The 24,503-nt window shown below is 38.9% G+C and overlaps 1 protein-coding gene across 1 annotated transcript in view; it reads left to right on the plus strand.

The window, feature by feature from the left end:
• The first annotated feature begins 1,190 nt into the window (after positions 1–1,190).
• Positions 1,191–24,503, plus strand: part of LOC142144014 (solute carrier family 12 member 9-like) — a 174,517-nt gene continuing 151,204 nt past the window's right edge. The window contains exons 1-2 of the mRNA XM_075202355.1: positions 1,191–1,823; positions 22,458–22,592. Coding sequence (XP_075058456.1) covers positions 1,634–1,823; positions 22,458–22,592 — 325 coding nt within the window. The 5' untranslated portion in view covers positions 1,191–1,633. The remainder of the gene's footprint in view (positions 1,824–22,457; positions 22,593–24,503) is intronic.

Raw genomic sequence — 24,503 nt, forward strand, 5'->3', positions numbered from 1 at the left:
ATCCAGCTTCTTATATAGAAAACTTTATTTTTAAATTATTAAATTAAGTTGGATCACTGATTGCACATTAGATTAACACTAAAGGGTGTCCCTTACCCAATAACATTTTGGGCATGAAATCAGGAGGCAAAGTGGGCACCAATAGCATTTTGATCATTTTGAATAAGTAACCATAGTTTTTGCAAGAGTCCATGCTTTTATTAAACTTTGCAACAAAAATAAATCTCATATCACTTTGTTCAAAATAAAATAGACTGTATACAACATCAAAGGGTAAAAAGGACCAATAGGAAGGAAACTTTACATTATAGTATCACCAAATTCTCCTGCAATCACTCCACAAAAGCTACTGCATCACTTTACAAATGAGATAACTATATAAACCAAAGAAACATGACATCCCCCTATCACAATACTCTGTGTTACAACAACACTGCAACCAATCGATAATACAACCCACACACCTTTTACGGTCAAGAAATTAAAACAAACTTTAAATGTATGTAAACCTTATAGGAGTTATGAGAATGTAAAGTTTCCTTCCTATTGGTCTTTTTTTTGGACAAAGTTATATTGGATTTATTTTTGTTGTAAATTTTAATAAAAACATCATCCCTAGCAAAACTACAGCTACTTATTCAAAATGATCAAAATGCCACCTGTGCCCACTTTGCCACTTGATTTCATTCCCAAAACGTTGTTTGGCCAGGCAAAAGACAAGTGTTTTGTTTGTAACTGACCACCCTGTGTTGATCCCCATTGTCAAATATGTGGTCCAATGGCATTTAACCCTTGTAAAACTACAGCTACTTATTCAAAATAATACAAATTGGTTACTTGCCCACATTGCCACCTGATTTCATGCCCAAAACTTTGTTGGGCTAGGCTAAGTACTAATGCAGTTTGTGTAAGGGACCCCATTTATTGTTAATCTAATGTGATAGCAGTGATTTAACTTGATATAATCCTTTAAAAATAAAGTTTTCTGAATAAAAAGCTGGCCAAATAAAAGGCTAACTTCAGCCTCATGAGTTCAGCTGACAGTACGAGGAAATAATTTATTTTTTTGCCTGTGCTCTAAACGCACAAAAATGTTTAACACCTTATGGCTAAAAGAATCAGGAAGTTGAAACGAGAGTGTGGCTTTAAACTGAAAGCAGCTACACAGCATTACGTTTCCTGGTATTTCCCAGGCTGGGTGTGTGACACAGGGTCATGATTTCTTCCTTTACTTCCAAGTATTTGGTTATATGATCTCTCTCTGGTTTACATGACTCCGTGGGTCTCTAGCTAGCAGTGACCATCACGGTGGGTTCACAACACTTGTTGTCATTTCTCTAGCTCTACACGTGGGTAGAGCTGATAGAGCTGATGCTCCTCCTGACATTATCCAGGCTACGCTCTCAGCTAGCACTAGAGGTAGCATTATTTTCTCTTTCTTAAAGCAAAGGAGGTGGTGCAAGCTGAGTATGAGGGGACAGGCTCTACCTGCACTGTCACTTTATAATTAGGATTGGTCTTCTCACTCTCGGCTGGCTGAAAGTTTTTTAGTAAAGAGGCGGACGATCGGGGTGGTGGGACAGTTAAGGAGACAGAAGGGAAACCTTAGCTGTCACAGGAAACACATCTCACCATGACTGAACGGAGCCCGTTGCTCACGTACCGGCTAAACATATCTACAGAGGTGAGTCCTGGGAATGGACCCTCTGAGAACAACAAGAAAAATGAGCAACGCTCAGGGTCTCGGAAACTCTCTACCTTCCTGGGAGTCGTGGTGCCGACCCTGCTGGCCATGTTTAGTGTTGTACTGTTCCTCAGGGTTGGTAAGTAACTTATTATACATAGTACCATTCTAAGTGAGTCCTAGAGGTATATTTACAAAACGGCGGGTTTGAAAAATTGGAGTTGTTGCCTATAGCAACCAATCAGATTCTAGCTTTCATTTTGTAGAATATACTAAATAAATGATAACTAGAATCTGATTGGTTGCTACAGGCAACATCTCCACTTTTAAATATACCCCTTAGTAGTCTCCACATGTTTTTGAAGGAAACTCCATGCTTTTCATTTCTCTATTTGCAGTATTTCCAAAATAGTAATGATAATAATAAACTTTGAAATTGTTATTTACTTTTTTGCTGCCTTAAGGTTACATTATATATATATATATATATATATATATATATATATATATATATATATGTATATATATATATATATATATATATATATATATATATATATATATATATTTTCCTGGTAATATCTGTATATTATCTAAATATCTGTATAATCTACATTAATATAATCTATATATATCTGTATAATCTATATCTGTATTATCTGTATTATCTAAATATCTGTATAATCTGTATAATATCTAAATACTATCACTTGAGTGTTTATTAGAAAAAAATGTATCATTTAAGCACCCCCTACTGGAAATTATTATAATAAGAGGTCCATGATCTGTATAAAAAGCTTTATTCTACAGACACATTACATTTTCAAAATTGTTCTGCAAAATATTTACCTCATTCCACATTTGGCCACAAAATTTCAAAGGTTTTGTCTGTAGTATTTGGCCTTAAGCTTTCCCAACCATGACACCATACAGAATAAATTGACTTCCACCATCATAGCACTATGCATACACTATAGATTCAGCTAAATGCAGTGAGTAAAAGGTGAAGCAAAAGTGCAACTCACTGTGGTATTTTTACTAAACTGCAGGTTTGAAAAAGTGGAGATGTTGCCTATAGCAACCGATCATATTCTAGTTATCATTTATTTAGTAAATTCTACAAAATGACAGATAGAATCTGATTGGTTGTTATAGACAACATCTCCACTTTTTCAAACCCGCAGTTTAGAAAATATACCCCAAGAATTTCTTGGCATAACTTTCCACTTCTCTGAAATTTCCTATTCAGCCATGAAGTTCGATTTGAACAATATTTTACCTTTGCTTTAGATTTTACTTTATACCTTTGTATGGTTATGCAACTCCTCTTGTGGTTTATAATATCCTTACTATCTATAACTTAGACATAGGGTTATCCTGTGTATTAGATTTAATTGTGTGCTAGAATAATCAGCTGACATAATTGGAGTGAATCTGAAAAAAAAGAGTTGTGTTTGTTCTCTCATTCCCCTTCTTTCCCTATTCACAGCAATGTATCTTTCTCTATTCACTACAGTTTGTATGGACAGGCAGCCATGACTACTGCTAGCTTTCCACTTTGTTAAAACAATTTTGCATTACTCGGCAAAACAGTTAATTAACCTTTATTGTTGCAGAGAATCTGAAAAAAATGATTGTTACTCAACCATTAAAAACCATTTTTCCAAATATGCTCTTTTAATCGGACATACATCAAGCTCCTATCTAGTGGGCTTTTGATTTTTAAAAGGCACACATGTCTTTTCTGGTTCAGCTTAATAGGTTTCATTACAATTTAAGGGGGGTATTCAATTGTTAGCGAGAGGGGTGAAAATCCCGCGCTCGAAAAATATTACCGTTAATACGGTAATTACTTGCTGAATTTCAGCTCGCAGCTCCCTGAACTGCGAGCTGAAATCCAGCGAGTAAATTACTGTATTTACGCGCAAATTACCGTATTAACGGTAATATTTTTCGAGCGCGGGATTTTCACCCCTCTCGCTTACAATTGAATACCCCCTAAGTGTCATATTATTGTGACCTTGTGAATTGTGCCATATTTGAAATAAAATGTTTAACTAACCAAAAGCAATAAGTAATTAAAACAAAAAATAGCAAGTTGAAATCATTTAAATGACGCTTTTTGTAACTTCAGAATTGGTTTTGTGAGCACATAGTGAGGGTCAGTTATGAATGTAAAAAAAGATGGAGGCTGAGTGTAAAAGTGATTACCCCGTGATGGTGATGTCATTACCTCTCTTTACACTCTTGCATCAGCACAGGTTAGCAGGACAAAATGACAATAACATGGGAGCAGCACATTTAGCTTTATATAGTAGTGGAGCTGGCCAGGCCCGACAGAGCATACGTAGAGCTTTTTTGGTCCTGCAAAACATACCCATATTTTTAATAACACTTTAGGCAGAGCCGGTGCTGGCATATCTGGTGCCCCCCTTCAAAAAATACACTTGCACCATTTGTTCATTCAATAATTCTTTTCTTATTTTAATACAAATCATGCAATAAACTTTATTAAAGAGTGTAATACAAATAAATACATTAAACAGTGAACATTTACTGTTAAATGAATAATATAAATGAAGAATATGTATTCTTTGTAATAAATATTTATTTTTTGGCAAATTCATTTGGTGAGAAGTATAGAAGAGAAAAAAATGCCCCCTTTTCGTCATACATTTTCCCCTTCATCACACTGTGGCCCTTCTTTCATCACACTGAAATTTTGCACAGCCTATGCCCATTAAATAAAGGAAATACATTAATTAAAGGATAAGGCTAATAAAATTTCCTTAGAAATTGAATACATAATTATAATCAATCTATAATCTTTATAGGGCTCAAAGTCCCTAGCATTTTTAAAAATATGCTATGTAAATAAGTATGATTGTAGAAAGCATCGTTGGCATCTTTCTTGCTTTGCGGTATAGATTTTGTTTAACACTTCAGTGATCTCTAAAACGCTACTAACAACGCATATCAAACACATGTCGTATGAATTTTTATTAGTATTTTTACAAGCGTCAAAATCACAGCTAAATTGTTAGTAGGAAAGAGGCCTAACTACCAAACTCTTTAGTTACTATAATAAAGTAAGACTATTCAAATATCTTATAGTACAAATAGTAAATATGATGTGAGTTTCAGTAGATTGTACCAATATTCCATTACTTGTACACAGGGTGGCCAGGGGCGCACGCAGGATTGTCAGAGACCCCCCTCTGACCCAAAAAAAAAACCCACGAGAGAGAACTGCTGCGCATGCGCTCCGTTTCGGCAGCGCTGTCCTATACAGCAGCCGCGGCGCTGTCAAAGAAGCGTCCGCGGCGGTGCTGTATACAATACAGCACCGCCGCGGACGCTTATTTGACAGCGCCGCGGCTGCTGTATAGGACAGTGCCACTATGGTGGGCACTAAGTTAGCGCAGGGGGGGGTTTCTGGAGACTCAAAACCCCCCTTGCGTGCGCCACTGGTGGCCATCAGAAATATTACAGTACCAGTCTGTCTCACGCCTCATTCTGGTGAATACAATATCGTTCTTGTTGGTGGTCACTATACAAAGCTGAGCACCTTCTGGGGAACAAAAAATTATTCTTTTTGGTGGTCACTATACAAAGCTGAGCACATTCTGGTGAGTAATATACAAAGCAGACATCAACAAAGTGGTTTGTGTTTAAAGAAGGCCTCCAATCTGTTGGCTAGCTTATGGCAGGGCCTACAGTCTAGTGGTTAGTGTATGGTAGACTTTCAGTGTGGTGGCTAATGTATCTACTTACCATCTGTTGGCTGACACTTGCTTCATATTTATATGGAAGACTGATGAGAGCCATCAGTAACATCTAGCATACAGCCCCCAGCGGGGATGCTAATTTGTAGATTGCACCAGATTGAAAACTGTTAATCTGGGAGCTGTCAGTTAGATGCCACTGATAAGGCTATGAGAGTCCTCCCTATGAGTATATAAGCAGCATACTGGGTAGAACCGGTGCTCGGTGCTGCCAAGGTTTATACCATACGGGTCCCCTTCCACAATGCTCTTTTTGACCTTGTACACAGCTCCTTTGTGTACCACTGTCATGATTGTGGATCATCTACTAAGAAACAATACTTAAGTCCATAATGCAGGAAAAATGGATTGAATACATTTGAGACAATGACATTCCTGCAGCACAGTGGCCTAGTGGTTAGCACTTCTGCCTCACAGCGCTGGGGTCATGAGTTCAATTCCCGACCATGGCCTTATCTGTGTGGAGTTTGTATGTTCTCCCCGTGTTTGCGTGGGTTTCCTCCGGGTGCTCTGGCTTCCTCCCACACTCCCAAAAAAAACATACTGGTAGGTTAATTGGCTGCTATTAAATTGACCCTAGTCTCTCTCTCGCTGTCTGTGTGTGTATGTGTATGTTAGGGAATTCAGACTGTAAGCTCCAATGGGGCAGGGACTGATGTGAATGAGTTCTCTGTACAGCGCTGCGGAATTAGTGGCGCTATATAAATAACTGATGATGATTCCTGTGGCATGAATTCATAACATAGGTGCAGAAATAAATGCACCTAGAGTTTGTTTTCAAATGGTGGTGGCGGAGTAATTAAGAACAAGTTCTTTCATCCGTCATTCTCTTTTATTTATAAGGAACTTTCATATTTTACTGCAATGTAGAGTGAGGAAATGAAACAATCATAAAGGATATAATAAAAATTAGAAACATAACCATATAGTTGTCTTTAAATTTTTAACATTTGAACTTTTGAATGACCTATATACTGTGTAAATGAGGGCGTGAGCCATGGTGTTTCTATCTGCTCAATGAATGTTCTGGTCCCATAGCAGTGGTCAGAGAACCTTTAATGACTTGAGCGGTGATGAGAGAAACTTTGATGACCTGAGCCACATTCAATTCATTATCAACTCTACAGACAGACATTATTAGAAAATGGAAGATGATATATAGCCTCATCAAAGACTTGCATGCTCCGTCGTCCATTTATTGTAACTATTATATAGCATAAGCAAATTGTTTTCCATTCAGATCAATAATCCCTATTTCAATCTCTGTTAATGAAATGCAGTGGAGCTTGGGATGTAACAAAGACCCCTGTGTGCCGTAGGCTGCAGCCATTTGGATCATTTTTAAATGAGCTACATTCAAGAACATGGAAAATAATAATTCTGTTATTATTACATTCACCAGTAGCTACGGAAGGATATTTAAAGTGCTGAAGCGCTTCAGATAGGTTAAAAATTATTCTGTTTGGACATAGCTTGTATGCATGTAAGTTACAGACAGGGCCGGACTGGGACTAAAAATCAGCCCTGGCATTTAAAGCACACAGGCCCACCTCAGATTCAGATGATAATAATATTACAGTACTTTTTGCAAAGGTCATTCTTATACAGTGTCCCGTGAGATACAAATATATTATACGCAGCTTGACTCTCTATTTGCAGCATAGGGCTTACCAGTATCAGATAATGGTATGTACAGGACAGGAAGAGAAATTTGGGGCCTGGTTACAGTGAACTTTTGGGACTCCCCTCCTTAGACGAGTAGCAAAGAAACTGTGTGCCGCCGCTGTGCGACGTTGCCAAAATGGGTGTGACCACATTGTGCTGGGGTTGTGGTCAACATGGGGCATTGATACATACATTATAATAAAACATTACATTTATCACGCCCTCCCAGCCACATCACACCCTCCCAGACACATTATGACACCCCCAGCCCACTGTACTTATCTATGCATCTGGTGCTGCTGACGTCCATCAGGGTGGGAACTTCCTGTAGAGTGAGCAGGGAAGCTCCTAGTCTCACGAGATTACAAAATGTTGTGAGACTTAGAGCTGCTCTGCAGTTTGTGTTCTGTCAGGGGACTGGGAGCAGCTATCAGCTCCCTCCTGCTAACCAGAGCTGGATTAACGCTCGGGGGAGCCCAGGGTTTTAAAGACAGCAGGGCCCCTATTATGTAACATGGTTATCATTTTAGACAAATTTTAGACAAATACACAGGCAATACTGTGTGCCCTACTGTTAGATGCACACAGCTCTGCCTTCACAAGCAGTACGTTGTGAAGCGGGACATACCTCCCAACTCTCCATGCAGTCGGACCAAATCCTGACTAAGCAAGACAGTCACCCAAATTCAGGACTGTCCCACCAGATTCAGAACAGTTGGCAGATTGTCCTGCTCTCTCCTACCTGTCTTGGTCACTTTCACCACCTGTGACTGCTGGTGTCTTTAGCTCAGTTCCTGCTCGTCTTGATCCTGAAATGTTGGATGCCCTATTTTGGAAAAAAAATGGGTACATGAGATTTAGAAAACTCCAACCAGCCCCAGTGTTAAATCAATAGCACCCACGTTTTGTAATTATGCCTCCCTCAATTCTCAACAATAATAATAATCACATTTAATAAGACCTATTTCCCTCCAACCAGCCCCAACATTAAATTAACAGTATACCCATTTAATCAAAACCAATTCCCCCCCCCCCCCCCAAACAGTCCCAGCAATAAACTAAATAGCATTTACCTTTAATAAATATACCCATTTTCCAAAACCATCACCGGCATTAAATAATTCATATTCACATTTAATAAATAGCCCTCCTCCCCAAAATCAGCCCCATGTTCAATTAATAGCCCCAAACCACCCCAGCATTAAATTAAATTAAAGGCACCTTAAATAATTAGCCCCCACCTACACTCCACCATTAAATAGCTTACGTCCCACATTTTTTTTTTTTTTTTTTTAAGATCTTCCCTTCCCTTACACACTATATTAACATACAGCGGCCGCTCACACACACTATATTATCGTACTGCGGCCACACACACACACACACACACACTATATTATCAAACTGCGGCCACACACACACACTATATTAACATACTGCGGCCACACAAACACACACACACTATATCAACATACAGCGGCCACACACACACACTATATTAACATACTGCGGCCACACACACACTATATTAACATACTGCGGCCACACACACACACACACTATATTAACATACTGCGGCCACACACACACACACTATATTAACATACTGCGGCCACACACACACACACTATATTAACATACTGCGGCCACACACACACACACTATATTAACATACTGCGGCCACACACACACACACACACTATATTAACATACTGCGGCCACACACACACACACACTATATTAACATACTGCGCGCCACACACACACACACACACACTATATTAACATACTGCGGACACATACACACACACACACACACATAATATTAACATACTGCTGCTCGGAAAAATGTCAATTTTTACTGCTGGTCTTCCAGAGATAAAGTTCATAAATAGCAGTGAAACTGCGATAAGCGGCGATATAAAAAAATGGTAATTATCATAAAAATAGATCACTTTATCTGATCACTAAGTTTTACCCACATTGCATGATCATTAATAAATAATATACATACACAGTGCTCATTTACTTGCTTACCAATAGTCAGACAATGCATGTTTAATCTTTACTAACATCCATCCAATGTTTCTCTAGGCTCACTAATGTTCTTACACTGCTCCATGGCAGATTATAATACAGAGGCACAGAGCTGACACATGAAATATTATTTGTACACTAACCTCACCTTATTTTCCTGCTCACAGCACAGGGCACAGTTAGCATGGTGTGTGTGTGAGGTGTAACTGACTGCTCTGCTGTCTGCTTGCTAATACACATACACCCGAAGTCCACGCTGCAGCTGCCACTCCCCCCACTCAGACCATGTGATTACAGCCAACCAACCAAGCCAGGGAGGGGTGCATATGTTATGAGTCAAACCATATGACTCCTGACAAGAACGCCGGGGAGTGACTGGTCCTGTCTGCAGGTCCATTGGGCTGCCGTGCAGGGGTGGTTCCACATCGAAATAGTCACCAGCGGAGTGAGCGCTGTGACTGCTGGAAAAAAAAAGAAGAAGATGCGGACAGCTGATCGGCCCATCTAGCTATCGGCCCTTCTGGCATTTGCCAGAAGTGCCAGATGGCCAGTCCGGCCCTGGTTACAGATTAAACCTCTTCATGGATTGTCTCAACAGTCTCCTGCATTCTATAATAAACAAACAAGATACTAAGCCAGAAGAACATCAGCGCAAAACAAAGCATAGTAAAATCTATGTATTATGTTCTAATACTATAATATAGCAAGCGAACAGATACATATGTGATGATATTTTTCCCTGACACTTGACACTTGGAGGGGGTGTAGTACCATAAAACGATACTGACTACTCCGACATGGACTACTACGACATGAGTATTCCGAAGACTACTAACCCGACTTGAAACAAAAACGACTTACCATGACCCAGATGACTTGATGTGATGACCCGATGTTCGGTCGCTGTGGAAAATGACGTTACGTAAAAATGCGACTCCTCTTAAAGCGGCGATGGATGGACCCGGCTGCCATTCATCTAAGGTAAGTTTTATTTTAAGGGTTAGTATTTTTACCCTAACCCTAACTCCTAAACCTAACCCCTAACCCTTAAAATAATACTTACATTACATGAATGGCATCCGGGTCCGTCCATCGCCGCTTTAAGAGGAGTCGCGGCTTCACGTGACATCATTTTCCACATTCGGCAACACATCAGGTCGTACATCAAGTCATCTGGGTGATGGTAAGTAATTTTTTTTTCAGGTCAGGGTAGTAGTCTTCAGAATTCTCATGTCGTAGTAGTCCATGTGGGGGTAGTCAGTATCGTTAAACTGACTGCCACCACTTGGGAGTTATACAGAACCCAGATATCCGAAGTAAAAAATCCCTGTCTTATTACAGGTGATCCATTTACAACAGCAGAATAATTGAATTATCACATTTTCTCAAGCAGGAAACTTGGTATGTTAGCGGGTATTTCCTAGAGCTTGTACATATATATATACAATACAGTCCCATCTCCAGATTATTCCTTTTATTATTATTATTATTATTATTATTATTATTATTATTATTGTAAATATGTAAGGCGACACAGTGCTCCTACACCAACAGAATAATATAAACATTAAAGTACTGCCCTTAGACAGATTGTCAAAGGCCTTCTTAGATCACATGCAACCTTCCTCGCTAAAAAATTTAAGGTGCATCTGTCACCTTAAAAAACATAGTGTTGTTATTCTGAATGTTACCATTCCACATAGAGCTGTGATTGCTGTTAAAATCATCTGAAGGAATCATTAACCCTTGATAAAGTAATCAATAACCACTTCAATTTAAACACAAACAGCATTCTTCCAGTAAATAATTTATAATCGTTTGTCAGCTTTTGTAACAAGTTATTGTTTTTGACTTTTCTAAATGGTGAATAAATATCAAATATGTCACTGTTTGGTGGTAGACTCATTGCAACTCTGTTATTGCATTGAACTCAGATTATCAACCTCTCACATGTGCTGAAAGACATGTTGTGAAACGATTGTAATTTTGCAGTCAGAAGAGATTATTCAGGTTCTAGGCTGTGCAGAGTTTGAGAGAAGAATTTAGTGTGTAGCAGAGAATTTTGTGAGTAAAGTCACAAGACTGGTGATGACTTATACACAAGGCCCCATAGGTATTAACCTCTGCTGTTTGGATTAAAACTTTGCAGATCAGCATCTTTCTAACACAGAGCGTGTAATCTTTAAACATGGAGTAGGTTGGTAAGTGAAGGAAAATGTGCTAAAATATTATCTTAGCCTAAAATAGTTACTCTATTTTATAAAATAAAGAAATATAGGTTATAAATTAACAATTTTAAAGTAATTTGATATTTGATTCATGTCTCAAAATGCCATTAAATTAGTAAGTACATATTCTAACTAAAATTGGAGGAAGCAGAAACTTGAGGTAAAAGGTCCTTACAATGGAGGGAAATATTCAATAAAAATACCACTACTTTTACCTTATTTATAACTGACCAGGCGCACACTTATGTAGGAGGGAGGGCGGTTCAGTTTCCTGGTAGACCACTCTCCCGCCAACTCACCAGCACACTAGCACATTAACTAGATTTACAGTAATTACTGCAACCAGCACTTCTCACATGTAGTTAGTGTAAGTATGACTAAAAGAAGTTTGAGCCTTCCAGACTGCCATACCAGGAAATGGTGTCTGCGCCTGTGGTGTGATCCACTCACTCTGCAGGGCTGCTCCCCACAGCTTGTTTCCTGACCCCTCTCTGCTCACCACTAACAGCATATTGCAAGCCTGTCCAACCTGCTCCAGGTGTTGTGAAACTACAAGTCCCAGCATGTCCTTCCATCTATCAACTGGTTGTCTACTGGCAAAGCATGCTGGGGCTTGTAGTTTCACAACACCTGGAGGGCCGCAGTTTGGACAGGCCTGGCATATAGGGTAGGGATTGTCTATATAAAAATTACCTATTCGCTGTATTAGATAAGTAGTGAGGATTCCCTACCTCATCCACATTCATTTATATCACCATCTCTAACTCTGAGTTCAGTTCTTTAACATTCACTATTTTTTTTTTTAATATGTATGTGTACATTTGTTTGAATAGAATTTATGCATAGACCATATATACACAATTCCTGATAAATACATACCCTCCTAACAATATTCCCTACTTACCTACTTTTGAAGGCAGCTGTCCAGGAAGGGGTCCGTCGAAGGGGCGTGGCCACGTGTGGTGTGATGTTAGGCTCCACCCCTTGTCAATCCTATGCAATTTCGGCCAATCGCACCAGGGGTTGGGGCCACGATGCCGCATTTAGCCCCGCCCCTCCCATCTTCAACAGTGGAGACAGCTGGATCCGGGATTTTTGCCTGCTCTCTCGGGAGTCCGGGAGAACTCACAATAATTCGGGAGTCTCCCGGACATTCCGGGAGAGTAGGCAACTATTCAATATTCACAACACAAAGTGTCCAATGCGCTTGTGATCGGTTTATCATTCACAATTTTAAACCATACTGTTACATTTATTTCTGTTGCAGTTCTTAAACAGGCCGAGCACAATTAGCTTAATACAAATGTTTATTTACCAATAAAAAAATAAACCAATAACATATCCTATTTCCACTCTCCATTTCTCTACCAACATTTCCATATATTATTTAATTTAGTTTTGAGTACACATTAGATAATTGTTGCCACCTTTCCGAATACAAGCAATGAATTTTCACACTTTGTTGCTAGACGAATGCACAGTGCAAATAAAGGAATTGAAAAAATAAATAAATTAAATAAGGGAAATTAAGTAAATGCAGTGATTAATTAATTGCATGTGAGAGGGAGGGTGGGAAAAGGGAGGATCAGATTTTTTTTTGCACAGCTATGAATTTGTCCCGATAGCTGGGACATATGTCCCCTGCTCTGCAATGTGGGAAAGCACAAAGGGCGAGCCATATATGGTAAACATGGTTGCACGCGGTATTACAAGGGAGAATGGCTCAAACTGAAGGAGGGCTAGCATTTGTTAACTGCCATGCTATCTCCCCTCCAAAAATCCTGCATTTACCATTGCTGAATAGCGTGGTAATTTATACAATTCGGAGTTCATTTGCCTTCATTTAAAGGAGAGTTTACTTCCACATTTTGTTTCCTCTGCTTTTTATATAATATCACTTTACATTTTGAGGCTCTACACATATATGAAATTAATTTACTACAATTTTATCTTTCATAGGACCATAGGTATATGGGAATTTGTATTAGATAAGATTACATTGGGCAGCTATTGTTATGCTCATATTTCCAAAAGATAGAATCATGAGTCCTCTTAACAATTAGCAGATTAATAAATTTGCATGCATACAAGGTTACTAGCTGATTTCATTTGTCACTTTACACTTTATTTGTAGTCATTTTAACATACTACTATTGATTAGAGATATTCACTGACCTCAGTGGCGGATCCAGGGGGGGGGGGGTGATCGGGGCAATCACCCCCCCCTAGCAGAGACTTGCTGCCGACGGCTGCACAGTATGTGCAGGTCCACTCGGCAGTGACAGGAGGGGACAGTGTGCTGCCCGGCCACTCTGATTGTGTTTTAAACACAATCAGAGCGGCCGGACAGCACACTGTCACTGCCTAGGGAACTGCACATAGTGTGCAGCCGCCGGCTGCCTTCGAGGTTAGAAAGCTGTGGGGCCTAAATCACCCCCACTAAATTGCCCCGGGTACAATAGTTTTCTAGATATGCCCCTGACTGACCCCCGTGTTTCGGTTTTGGTTTTGGATCTTGATTAACTTCGTGTTTTGGTTTTGGCAAAACCACCCTAGTTTTGGATCCCTATTTTTTTTTTCTAAAATCCCTATTTTTTTTTTGCTAAAATCACAAAATTTGGCTCTTTTTTTGTTCCTAAATTATTATTAACCATAATAACATGAATTTCCAGTCAATTTTTGTCAAGTGACAAGAACACTGCTACCCCTCCTATTTCTGTATGAGCAATGGCACTGGAGACTGGAGAGTGACAAGAACACTGCTACCTCTGTTTCTTTGTGAGCAATGGTACTGAGCAATGTCATTGGAGAATGGAGAGTGACAAGAACACTGCTACCCCTGTTTCTGTGTGAGCAATGGCGTTGGATCTCCTGGGGAGGGAGGTACTTATGGAATCCAAAACCTGCGAGATCCGACAACGCAACAATGGCGTTTTGCCTCGATTCAGATCCGAGGATGCGCAAAAGTACCGAGCCGGCTCACGAGCCTACTCGGATCCCCTAAGTTTGGGTGGGTTCAGTTTTCAAAAAACCGAGTCTGAGCATCTCTATTATTGATGCACTTTTTACAATGTTTTACTAAGAATATGTTTTTCACTATTGTTAGGCTATGGACCAAAACATCTTCTTCATTTAAGCCCTACCTTACTTCCTCTCTTTGGTCTTGTAGTCTAGTACATTTTTTCCCTCTCCAGGTCTCTATACAGGTGGTCCTCTCTTTCCCATATGTTATGTTGTTAGGCTACAACCACATAAAAAGACTTCTGTGTTCCCTCTTATACCAACTACCTCTCATCCACCTTATGCCTTTCTCTGCAGAGACACAGTTCCCTCTCCTTTAACTTTAGAATCACTCTTATAGTCTAGTACTTTCAAATCTTACATAAGTGCCACTCTCTCCAACACATTGGTTAAACTTATTCCATGAAATCCAAAACCCTTTATTTATTGCAAAAAAAAATCACAGGCTTCATGCAGCTATCCACAAATTGATACTGGTAGGTTAATTGGCTCCTATCAAAAATTGACCCTAGTCTCCCTCTGTCTGTGTGTGTGTGTGTGTGTGTGTGTTTGTGTATGTTAGGGAATTTAGACTGTAGGACCCAATGGGGCAGGGACTGATGTGAGTGAGTTCTCTGTACAGCGCTGCAGAATCAGTGGCGCTATATAAATAGATGATGATGATGATGAATTGAAGGGATATATATCATATTAGTAACTATCTAGTGCTATCAAAATTGACCCTAGTCTCTCTCTGTCTGTCCGTCTGTGTGTGTATATATTAGGGAATTTAGACTGTAAGCTCCAATGGGGCAGGAACTGATGTGAATGAGTTCTCTGTACAGCGCTGCGGAATCAGTGGCGCTATATAAATAAATGGTGATGATGATGATGATAATGTCCTCACAGGGGGTCACTTCCACCCAGTCATTGCAGGCGTCAAATCAAAGTGATCCTTAAACCAAAATAAAGCTTTGGAAACTGGAACTGTAGTGAGATTTGAATACAATCTTTCATGAAGCTTTTATTCTTTCCAAGCCATAGCACAATATAATGTAACAAGCAATTCAATCAGCATGAAGTCTTCATACAGGATGTTTGATTGAGTGAATTCTGATCTCAACAGTTTCTACTATAAAAGGTATATTTTACTAGCCTTAAGCAATTATCTATAATATTTTTTGCATGTATGCTAACCATTATTATTATGCTTCCATTATTTATTTTTGTCCTTTACTTAACTCTATTATTAAACCTTTTATTTTTCTCAAACAACTCCTCGGGTGTCTCAGTGTTTAAATGTCTTACAAAACCCACTTATGATCTTAGTGTGATGTATGTAGTTCCTATCTTACTATATGTATTTGGCAGAGGGATACACTGGATCTTGTTTTTGTGTTTTAGTTGGTGTATGAATCTATCATTCTGTGTAATATGTTTCCTGCAGTTCTGCAATAAAGAAGCATGAATAAACCACTGTGTCATGGTTACTAAAGAAGTTTATTGAAATATAAGTCACAGAATTAACACTTTCATATATTTTGATGATTTGATCAAAAGTATAAGTAATATAAAAATTAAGTATTCAGAAACAGAATGGAGGGTTATCATCTATCAAAAAGCTGTGCAAATGATTGTTCAATTTCCTTCTTGAACACGCATGTGAAACTTTTTGCAAATATCCTGACCAGTAAGATTATACTGAAACGGCAGGCATTGGACAATGCCTACTGGACCATATACCTCATCCTCAGTAGCATATGGTTTTTGCAGAAAGAAGATGTCTTTTTAAAGGAATAATATTTTGCTTGGGTTTTCTCTGGGTGCTCCAGGTTTTCTCCCACATTCCAAAAACATACTAGTAGGTTAATTGACTGCTATTAAATTGACATTATTCTCTGTCGGTCTGTGTGTGTTAGGGAATTTAGACTGTAAGCTCCAATGGGGCAGGGACTGATGTGACTTCTCTGTACAGCGCTGCAGAATTAATGGTGCTATATAAATAGCTGCTGCTGATGATGATGGCCATATCTTATGTATAATAATATTGTCCCAATTATCATATAAGCCATTAAGTGTGCTTGTGTTGCTGAAACAACATTTCAGAAGCAAATTAAGATGCTTTACTGACATTTAGAGTTGGATGTAAGTACATTTATGCAGTGTAAAAATACGTTTTGATGCACTGAGCATGTACCAGAACTCGTGTTTGTATTAAGAGTTAAAAGTATCTTGGACTTGCTGCTATTGGAATAGCAGAAAGGGTCTTTCATGTGCATAGCATAAAATATGATACGACTGGTCCGTTTGGAGCCCTAGCACTGATTGACCATGTCCTCAAATAACAGACAGGTTCAACAGCCCCTCAACCAAGCACAAGAGTTATACCACCTAGTCAATTGTGATTGGCTGGAGCTAGGGAAACTGGTGTGTGAGCATTGAAAGCTTGCCCAGGCTTGCTCAATTCAGTTCACAGTAATTCCATCTAGCACTGAGGTTGGTCCAGGGAGGTTAACATTCCTTTTGTTATTATTTGTGTATTTTATATAACAGTGAAACAGCTTGGGATGGGAATAAGTTGATGATGATGATGATGACTGCTGTATGTTTCTCCAGATGCATCTATGTGATAAAGTTTAAGTTGAACGTATATTAAGATGCATAGCAATAGTAAACGGGAATAATAGACAACTTGAGTAATCATACTTTGTGCTTGGTGTAGTTACTCAATATCCTGAATACAGAATATAGACATAAAAATGCAAATGTGAAAACACGTTTTTGCACCTGGATTTTCTGTGCATATTTATAGTTAACGATGAGGCCCCTAATATGGAAGGAATCTCAGAGCTGCAACAATCAGAGATGTCTGCTACTTCTAGTAGGGCACCATTTTATCATTCTGGATGTGTAAGATAAAGCAAGTGCACAGTTTGGTTTAAGTAAACCAACATATTTAAAAATGCAAAATCCTTAATACAGCAACTAAGGCAATACACAGATAAAGCTGGTCAAGCTGTCCGCCTTACTTTCCTGAATTACGTAATAACTGGCTCGCTATGAATTACCCATTTCAATTGAAGAAAACAGGAAGAGATCAGGTTAACGAGGAAGAAGGTTTAATAGAGAAGTAAGCTAGGCTGTGACCTCTCTTTCACAATTTCATTCCTTACATCTTGAAGGCACAACATACACGGTGCAGTGGCCAGCAAAAGTGCTTGAGAAGAAGGACAATTTATTTGCTCTATGGGACATGAGAATAGTGGTGCACTGTTTATAAACAACCCCCATAGGCAAATTCTATTATTGTAGTCATATATGCATGACTCAAGCTAAGTAGTTTTCCTCCAGCTATGGCACATGACAGGCAACAGTAGTTAGGGTGTACTGGTGCAGTATATAAACAGTATTTAAACAAACATATATACACAGATTGTTAGATCTCAGGACTTACTCTAACAGCAAGCCCAGAAACTGCCTTCCTACTTAAGGCTCATTTCTAGTGAATTTTGTATATGCCACATTTCACATGGACAAACTTATAACGCACAGCTGCCACTAATGCCAGTCACACACTCTACGATCCTGGATCTCTATTCTCATTGTACTTGGCTCATATCAGAGTGCCGCCCTCTTTCGTATTCCTCTCCTCAGGAGTGCTTGCAAGGCAGGGAAGCTGTGACTTAGGACAGCAACATTTGGGACTGAATTTAGTGTGATTCTTAGACAGAGTCCCAACACTAGCATATTTTTATGCTTTCTACCATCCAGATAGAAAAACACTGTTTTGTTTCTAGGCACTATGAATAAAAGTTTTTAAGTCAACATGACAGGTTCTCTTTAAACAAGAGTTGGGGGATATACAATAAGTAATAGCATTGGATGCAGTTATACCTTTCAGCCTCCAGGTGGTGGTGTGTGCTGTGTTATTCATGTATGAGTGCACCGTACTAATTTAAAGTGTATTTATGCCCAATGCCTAAGGCTGTTTTGGCTGTAAATATGGCCCTGATGTCACAAGAAGAGTAACTGACATGCTATGTTTTCTCATTTTATCTACATCAGTGCATTACAGCTGTGGATGTAGCTATAGATATGTCTGAATGAATGGAAAATTACATAATTTGTATTCATTTTTAACTCCATTAAGGTGGAAAGTTAGGGTAAAACAGGACAACACTCTTCATATATGAAAATTAAATTTTTTGGGTTTTAAGTATAATTTAAAATATCCCATTGCTAATCAAAGAGAGGGATACACATGAAAACATGCTAAGGTATTGGGGAGTATTAATTGTCCACAAACCTGACTTTAACTGTTAACTTTTCTAGATTGAATCATGGTCCTGTCATATACCTATGTATTAAGCTGGGTACACGCCTATGCAATTATTCTGCCGATCACAGGATTCACGACTGTTTGTTCAGATATTGCAAGTGTGTATGCTCCCACAACCAGAGCCATAACTTAGAATTATAGCGCCTGGGGCGAGAAAGACAAATGCCGCCCCCCTAGCCCTCAATTTTAACCAAATGAACCTAAAATATTACTAAATTGTTATAAGAGATAAAGATCACAGATCAGAAGGTAAATTGTGTAGGTGTATATGTATGAATCACCATGCTCATTGGGACTTTCCATCGTTGGTGAAACTGTTACAGAAAATGCATCTGAAGTAAGATTGCAAAGACGTGTACCCAGCTTTACACTACGTATAACTTGAAACAATGATCTTTGTTTGATCTCTATTGTATGGCTTTGTGACCTCTATATGGCCTGCCCTGATGGTTGTCACAACAGAGTGTGTGATGCATGCATGTGACTTAATATCTCCCTTAGTCTAGAATTAGCTAGATTACGCCCAGTTAATATTTATGAGACATAGTTATATAAATCCTCATCTTCGGAAGGCTTTTGTAAGTTGTTTGCAATAAGCTGTAACTAAACACTGCAGTCTATTTGATTACAAAAAACCTAAATAGTTGTTTAATGATATACAGAGAGGGATTCACTAAAGAGTAATTTACAGACATTGCTTTGTTTTGCGCATGGCGATTTCCAAATCACCAAATGTATTAAAACGAGAGGCTGACACTTTTTGAAACCTCCACCAAACATTACAAAATCACAGAAATCATTAATACTTCATTGTAAAGTATAAGCAGTGATTTAGTAAATCACCAAAAATGAATGCATCAATGTTAGACAGATGATTTTGCATCAAAAACAGTGACATAAGCAGGATGATTAAAGAAAAAACTTTTATGCATACACAAAGCTTTCCTGATCATTCCAATTGCCCATCTTCATCAATCTGGGCAGCACAGTGGCTAAGTGGTTAGCACTTCTGCATTACAGCACTGGGGTCATGAGTTCAATTCCCAACCATGGCCTTATCTGTACGTAGGTTTCCTCTGGGTGCTCTGGTTTCCTCCCACATACTGGTAGGTTAATTTGCTGCTAACAAATTGACCCTAGTCTGTCTGTCTGTCTGTGTGTGTGTGTGTTAGGGAATTTAGACTGTAAGCCCCAATAGGGTAGGGACTGATGTGAGTGAGTTCTCTGTACAGCGCTGTGGAATTAGTAGCGCTATATAAATAAATTTTTGGATGATGAATGGGGTTTTCAATTTCCCATTGGCAGCCAGCTGAAGTGAATGGACCATTGAAATGAATGGGAAAAATTTACTACCAAATAAATAAGTAATTAAAAATAGGGTATTGTGTACCTCCTCCAAATTCATCAAGCAACCCCAGCACTAGTCAGCCTGGGGTGGTTTCCATTGGAACAGAGAAACCTACCATTATGGCCTGCCAGCACATGCCTGGTACCTTTATGAGGGAGGGGGGATGCAGAAAATAGCATGCCCCTCCTTCCAGAGACTGCCAGCCCCAGGCCTTCATATCCTTTGTGTGAATGTCTGCATTTATTTTGTCTACCTTGTATGTCCCTGTTTTATATATGTCCTGTTTTCCCTACTGTACGGTGCTGCGGAGCACTGTGGCCAGGGCCGGATTAAGGGAATGGAGGCCCCTGGGCTAAGGGGCCTCCATTCCCCCGTGAGGGCCCCCCCCGTGATCCGAGCTGCCCCCAAGGCACTTACCTCCTTCTCTTGGCATTGCAGTCCTTCTCCGTCGCCCTGTACGCTCTTTACTGAGGAGATCTCGTGAGAGTGAGACTCACGAGATCTCCTCAGTAAGGAGACTACAGCGCACCGGGGAAGGACCGCAGTGAAAGTGCTCAGCAACATTGATCGTGCCTGGGGCGCCCCTGCCCCCGACCGATCAATAATGCTGTTGACCACTTTCAAGGGCCCCCTGAATGCCCGAGGCCCCTGGGCTGTAGCCCAGTTAGCCCTATGGTTAATCCGGCCCTGACTGTGGCGCCTTACAAATCTACGATAATAATATTAGATAAAAAAACATCTTCTGTCTAGATCTGTTGTAGTCCAATGGGGAACAAAAAAAACATGAGAAAAGGTGACACAGCCACACACTAGTTATGTCCAACACTATATGATCAAATCAGATCCTCCTCACTTTCACCATCAGTCACTCACAAGCGGTTTTTAACAATGGCTGCTTGTGATTGGATGGCGGCCAGTGGGAGTCCCAGGTACTCCCTTATTTGAGACCACATCAGTAGAGACTAAATTGAATCTCTATTGATGGGAAAAAACAATAAACAATGCTGTAGAGCTCCATACATTTCAATGGCTTGTTCATTTTAACAGGCTTTTCTACATGTAGCACAAACCAATGAAATGAATGTGAAACGCTCTGATATTGATAAGTTTTGTAAAAAAAAATCACTGAAAATTGTTCACAATTGTCATAAGTCGCTTGATTAGGAATAAAATCACTATTTACTAGATTAGATAGTTTTGTCAGTGAATCCATGGTTGTAGTGAATTGTGGTCATTTTGATTAGTTTTAAACTACTGAACAAAATCTTGACTAAATTTCCCCCTTAATGTCTATTCTGATGTTACTTCTCTGGTATCTTATCTAAAAGCATGGAAAGCTTTTTAATCAAAGGCTCAGGGGTATATTTACTAAACTGCGAGTTTGAAAAACTGGAGATGTTACCTTTAGCAACCAGATTCTACCAGTCATTTTAGTAGAATGTACTAAATAAATGATAACTAGAATCTGATTGGTTGCTATAGGCAACATCTCCACTTTTTCAAACTCACAGTTTAGTAAATATACCCCTCAGTCTCTTAATGAACAGAAATAACTTATAAAACAGAATAATCAAAATACCCGGTAGTTCATAACAAACCAATTAATTTGACAAAAAAAACATTTTATCACTAATGAAATACTATATACTTAAACTCCCAGGTCAACTTTATATAATGTTTATGTTGATAAATAATACGAACTATAACATTGTTTATATGTGCGATACTCTTTATCACTCTGAACGCAACTGGAATGCATTTATAAAACGTGCTTGTTTATATGTTTAAGAACTGCTTATGTGATTTCCTTTAAAAATATGTGTACACTGAAATATCCATCCAATATACTGCAGAATATTGCACTGACAACAGTGCAGCTGCCAATGTGTGTTTTATCTTTACTGCATTTTGTGTGTTTCATTCATGCCTGAAGTGTGAAAAGACCTGTGTTTATCTGTGTTAATTGACATAACCACCTAAGATTAGTTATCTCATATACAGAATCAGTTGTTTGCCAGATACCTGTTCATGTAAATGGCTATTAAATGGGACATATTTTAAATATAATGTGTATGTATCCTCTCAATGTATATGTCATCCTCTCATTTAATGGGGGAGATTCCGTTACCGGTGAAATTCCGTCGGAACCCCACCCGAGCTTACTCCATGGTATGTTCAGGGTTAAAATCTTTGCTTATTTTTGCTCACACCTCATAGAGATACGAAGGAAAAATAAGCGAAGATTTCTGAACAGCGTGCATTAACCCCTGGTGCATAAGTGAGTTGGCTCCAATGTATGCATACTCATGTAAGAAAATCAAAGCCACATCTCTGCTATGTTGAATAATCTTCCCTGCCATTTCTCTTGCAGGGTTCGTGGTGGGACAGTCTGGCCTGTACGAGACGATAGGCATGCTGGTCTTGTCTTATTTTATCATCGGTATGACTGTGCTGTCAGTCTGTGCCATCTCAACCAATGGAGCCCTGGATGCTGGCGGAGCTTACTGTATCCTTTATAAAAGAGCAGCTACCAATAATGCAAGATTATTACCAATAATGCAACATTACTGGTTACACCAAAATAATTAAAAAACCCAAACACTTTGTTTGAAAAAATGTTGGTATTTCTAGACTGCTTTCTAGTATTCCTTTGTAATCCATTAAAAACCATGTTGTTTTATGTGAACATAAAGTAACACGTAACAGTATCATTCCTGTGCTGAATGGATTGCAAATTCTTGCAACCCTGCAGTCGTTGCCATCTTGATGCGCTAATTCTTGTGTTTACTATATATGATGGGCCTGATTCATTATGGAGAGCAAAGCAAAAAAAATGAGTAACTTTATACCTTGGCAAACCCATGTTGCATTGGAGGGGAGGTAAATTTAAAATGTGGGATAGATTTATAGTTGGGGTAGGGCATGTCCTAGATCAACTTTAAATTTCAGTGTAAAAATAAAGCTATCAAGTATTTGTGTGCTACATGAAAAAACAGCCAGTATTTAACTTATGTGCAAAATAATACTAATTTGGACCCTTTGCATTGTAACATGGTTTATCCCGGAGAAACTATACTCATTTTTTTTGCCTTACTTTCCTTAATGACTCAAGCCTGACGTCCCAAAACAGCATATTGCATGTGGGGCTTACTGTTATTGTAAATGATACTTTTTTAGTATTTATTTAAATTTACTTTGTCTTTCCTCCTTTCATTTTCTGTTTGGTTTCCCAAGGAGTTTAAATGACAATAAGGTTAAGTTATTGTGAGAAAAAGTACTCTGCTGTATTAATTGCTAGTATTACTTTACCTGTGATGTTGTTGACAATAATAATATCTCTTATTTGTACAGCCTCACGCAGAGTGAACAGAGCATTTGTTGAATAACACTATTTTGTGTGCTGTTTGTGCTTTTGTGAAGGCAGGCATTGTAATGCTTTATAAAACATAATACATACTTGTTTAGGATACTAAGGCATTGGATTGACAAAATAGCTGCACTCTCTTTGGGAGTGATTACTGACTTTTCCACATGTTTCGCAATATAACACATTTTACTGCCTCTACATATAAAAGCGTAGCATGATACATGTAACATGTTATTTTTAATATAATCCAGCTAGTGGTGGCTTTCTATGTTGTCTCTAGCGCCTTCTGTTTCTCTACTCTGTGTAGTTTTGCAAATTGCAAAGAGCTGTCTACGCTGTGTAATATTATCATAGTGTAAAAGGCCATGTGGCATAATTAAAATGACAACACAGGGTCAATTATCCAAGGTACACATGCACACTGAATGCAAAATACCCTTCACTTCCATTACTGGGACATGTCAAGATAATTCTTTACTATGCTGCATTTAATTAACATAACGCAGCACTAATTTCTCTTTAAATGTCTAATTCCATTCTAGTTGGCATATTATTGCATCTGTGTGTTTTTTCCCTGTGACGGTTTAAATTCTGATTTACCGATGGATGTGCAAGGAATATGCATGTTACCATTATCGGTTTATGATGAACATAGAATATGTCACCCCAGTGTCAGGGGTTAGAGTTATAATAACTTTCCCTATAATAGCGCAAATATACTAGTATAACTATTCAATACTTCTCTCACTGGTCACTCTGTTGTATGCAAAATATTCAGTTTAGAGACTAGAGTAACACCACAACCAGACAATACCTGGAAAGTTACCAACTAGTTACTTACAGCCATTCCTGGGACCAATTCTCTCTTTCTAGATCTCTGTTCTTGTAACATGGATGATCATTCAATGCTATTACAAATATGTCAACCTTTTGGCTGCCAGGACACATTTTTCTTTCTTTTTTAACCTATCTTTCACATCAGGAATTCAGTGCTTTCTTGTGTGGGAGATGCCACATGTCCTCAGTTCCACTTTGTTGGCGTGCCATAAG

This window comes from Mixophyes fleayi, chromosome 3 (genome assembly GCF_038048845.1).
Source record: "Mixophyes fleayi isolate aMixFle1 chromosome 3, aMixFle1.hap1, whole genome shotgun sequence".
NCBI lineage: Eukaryota > Metazoa > Chordata > Amphibia > Anura > Limnodynastidae > Mixophyes > Mixophyes fleayi.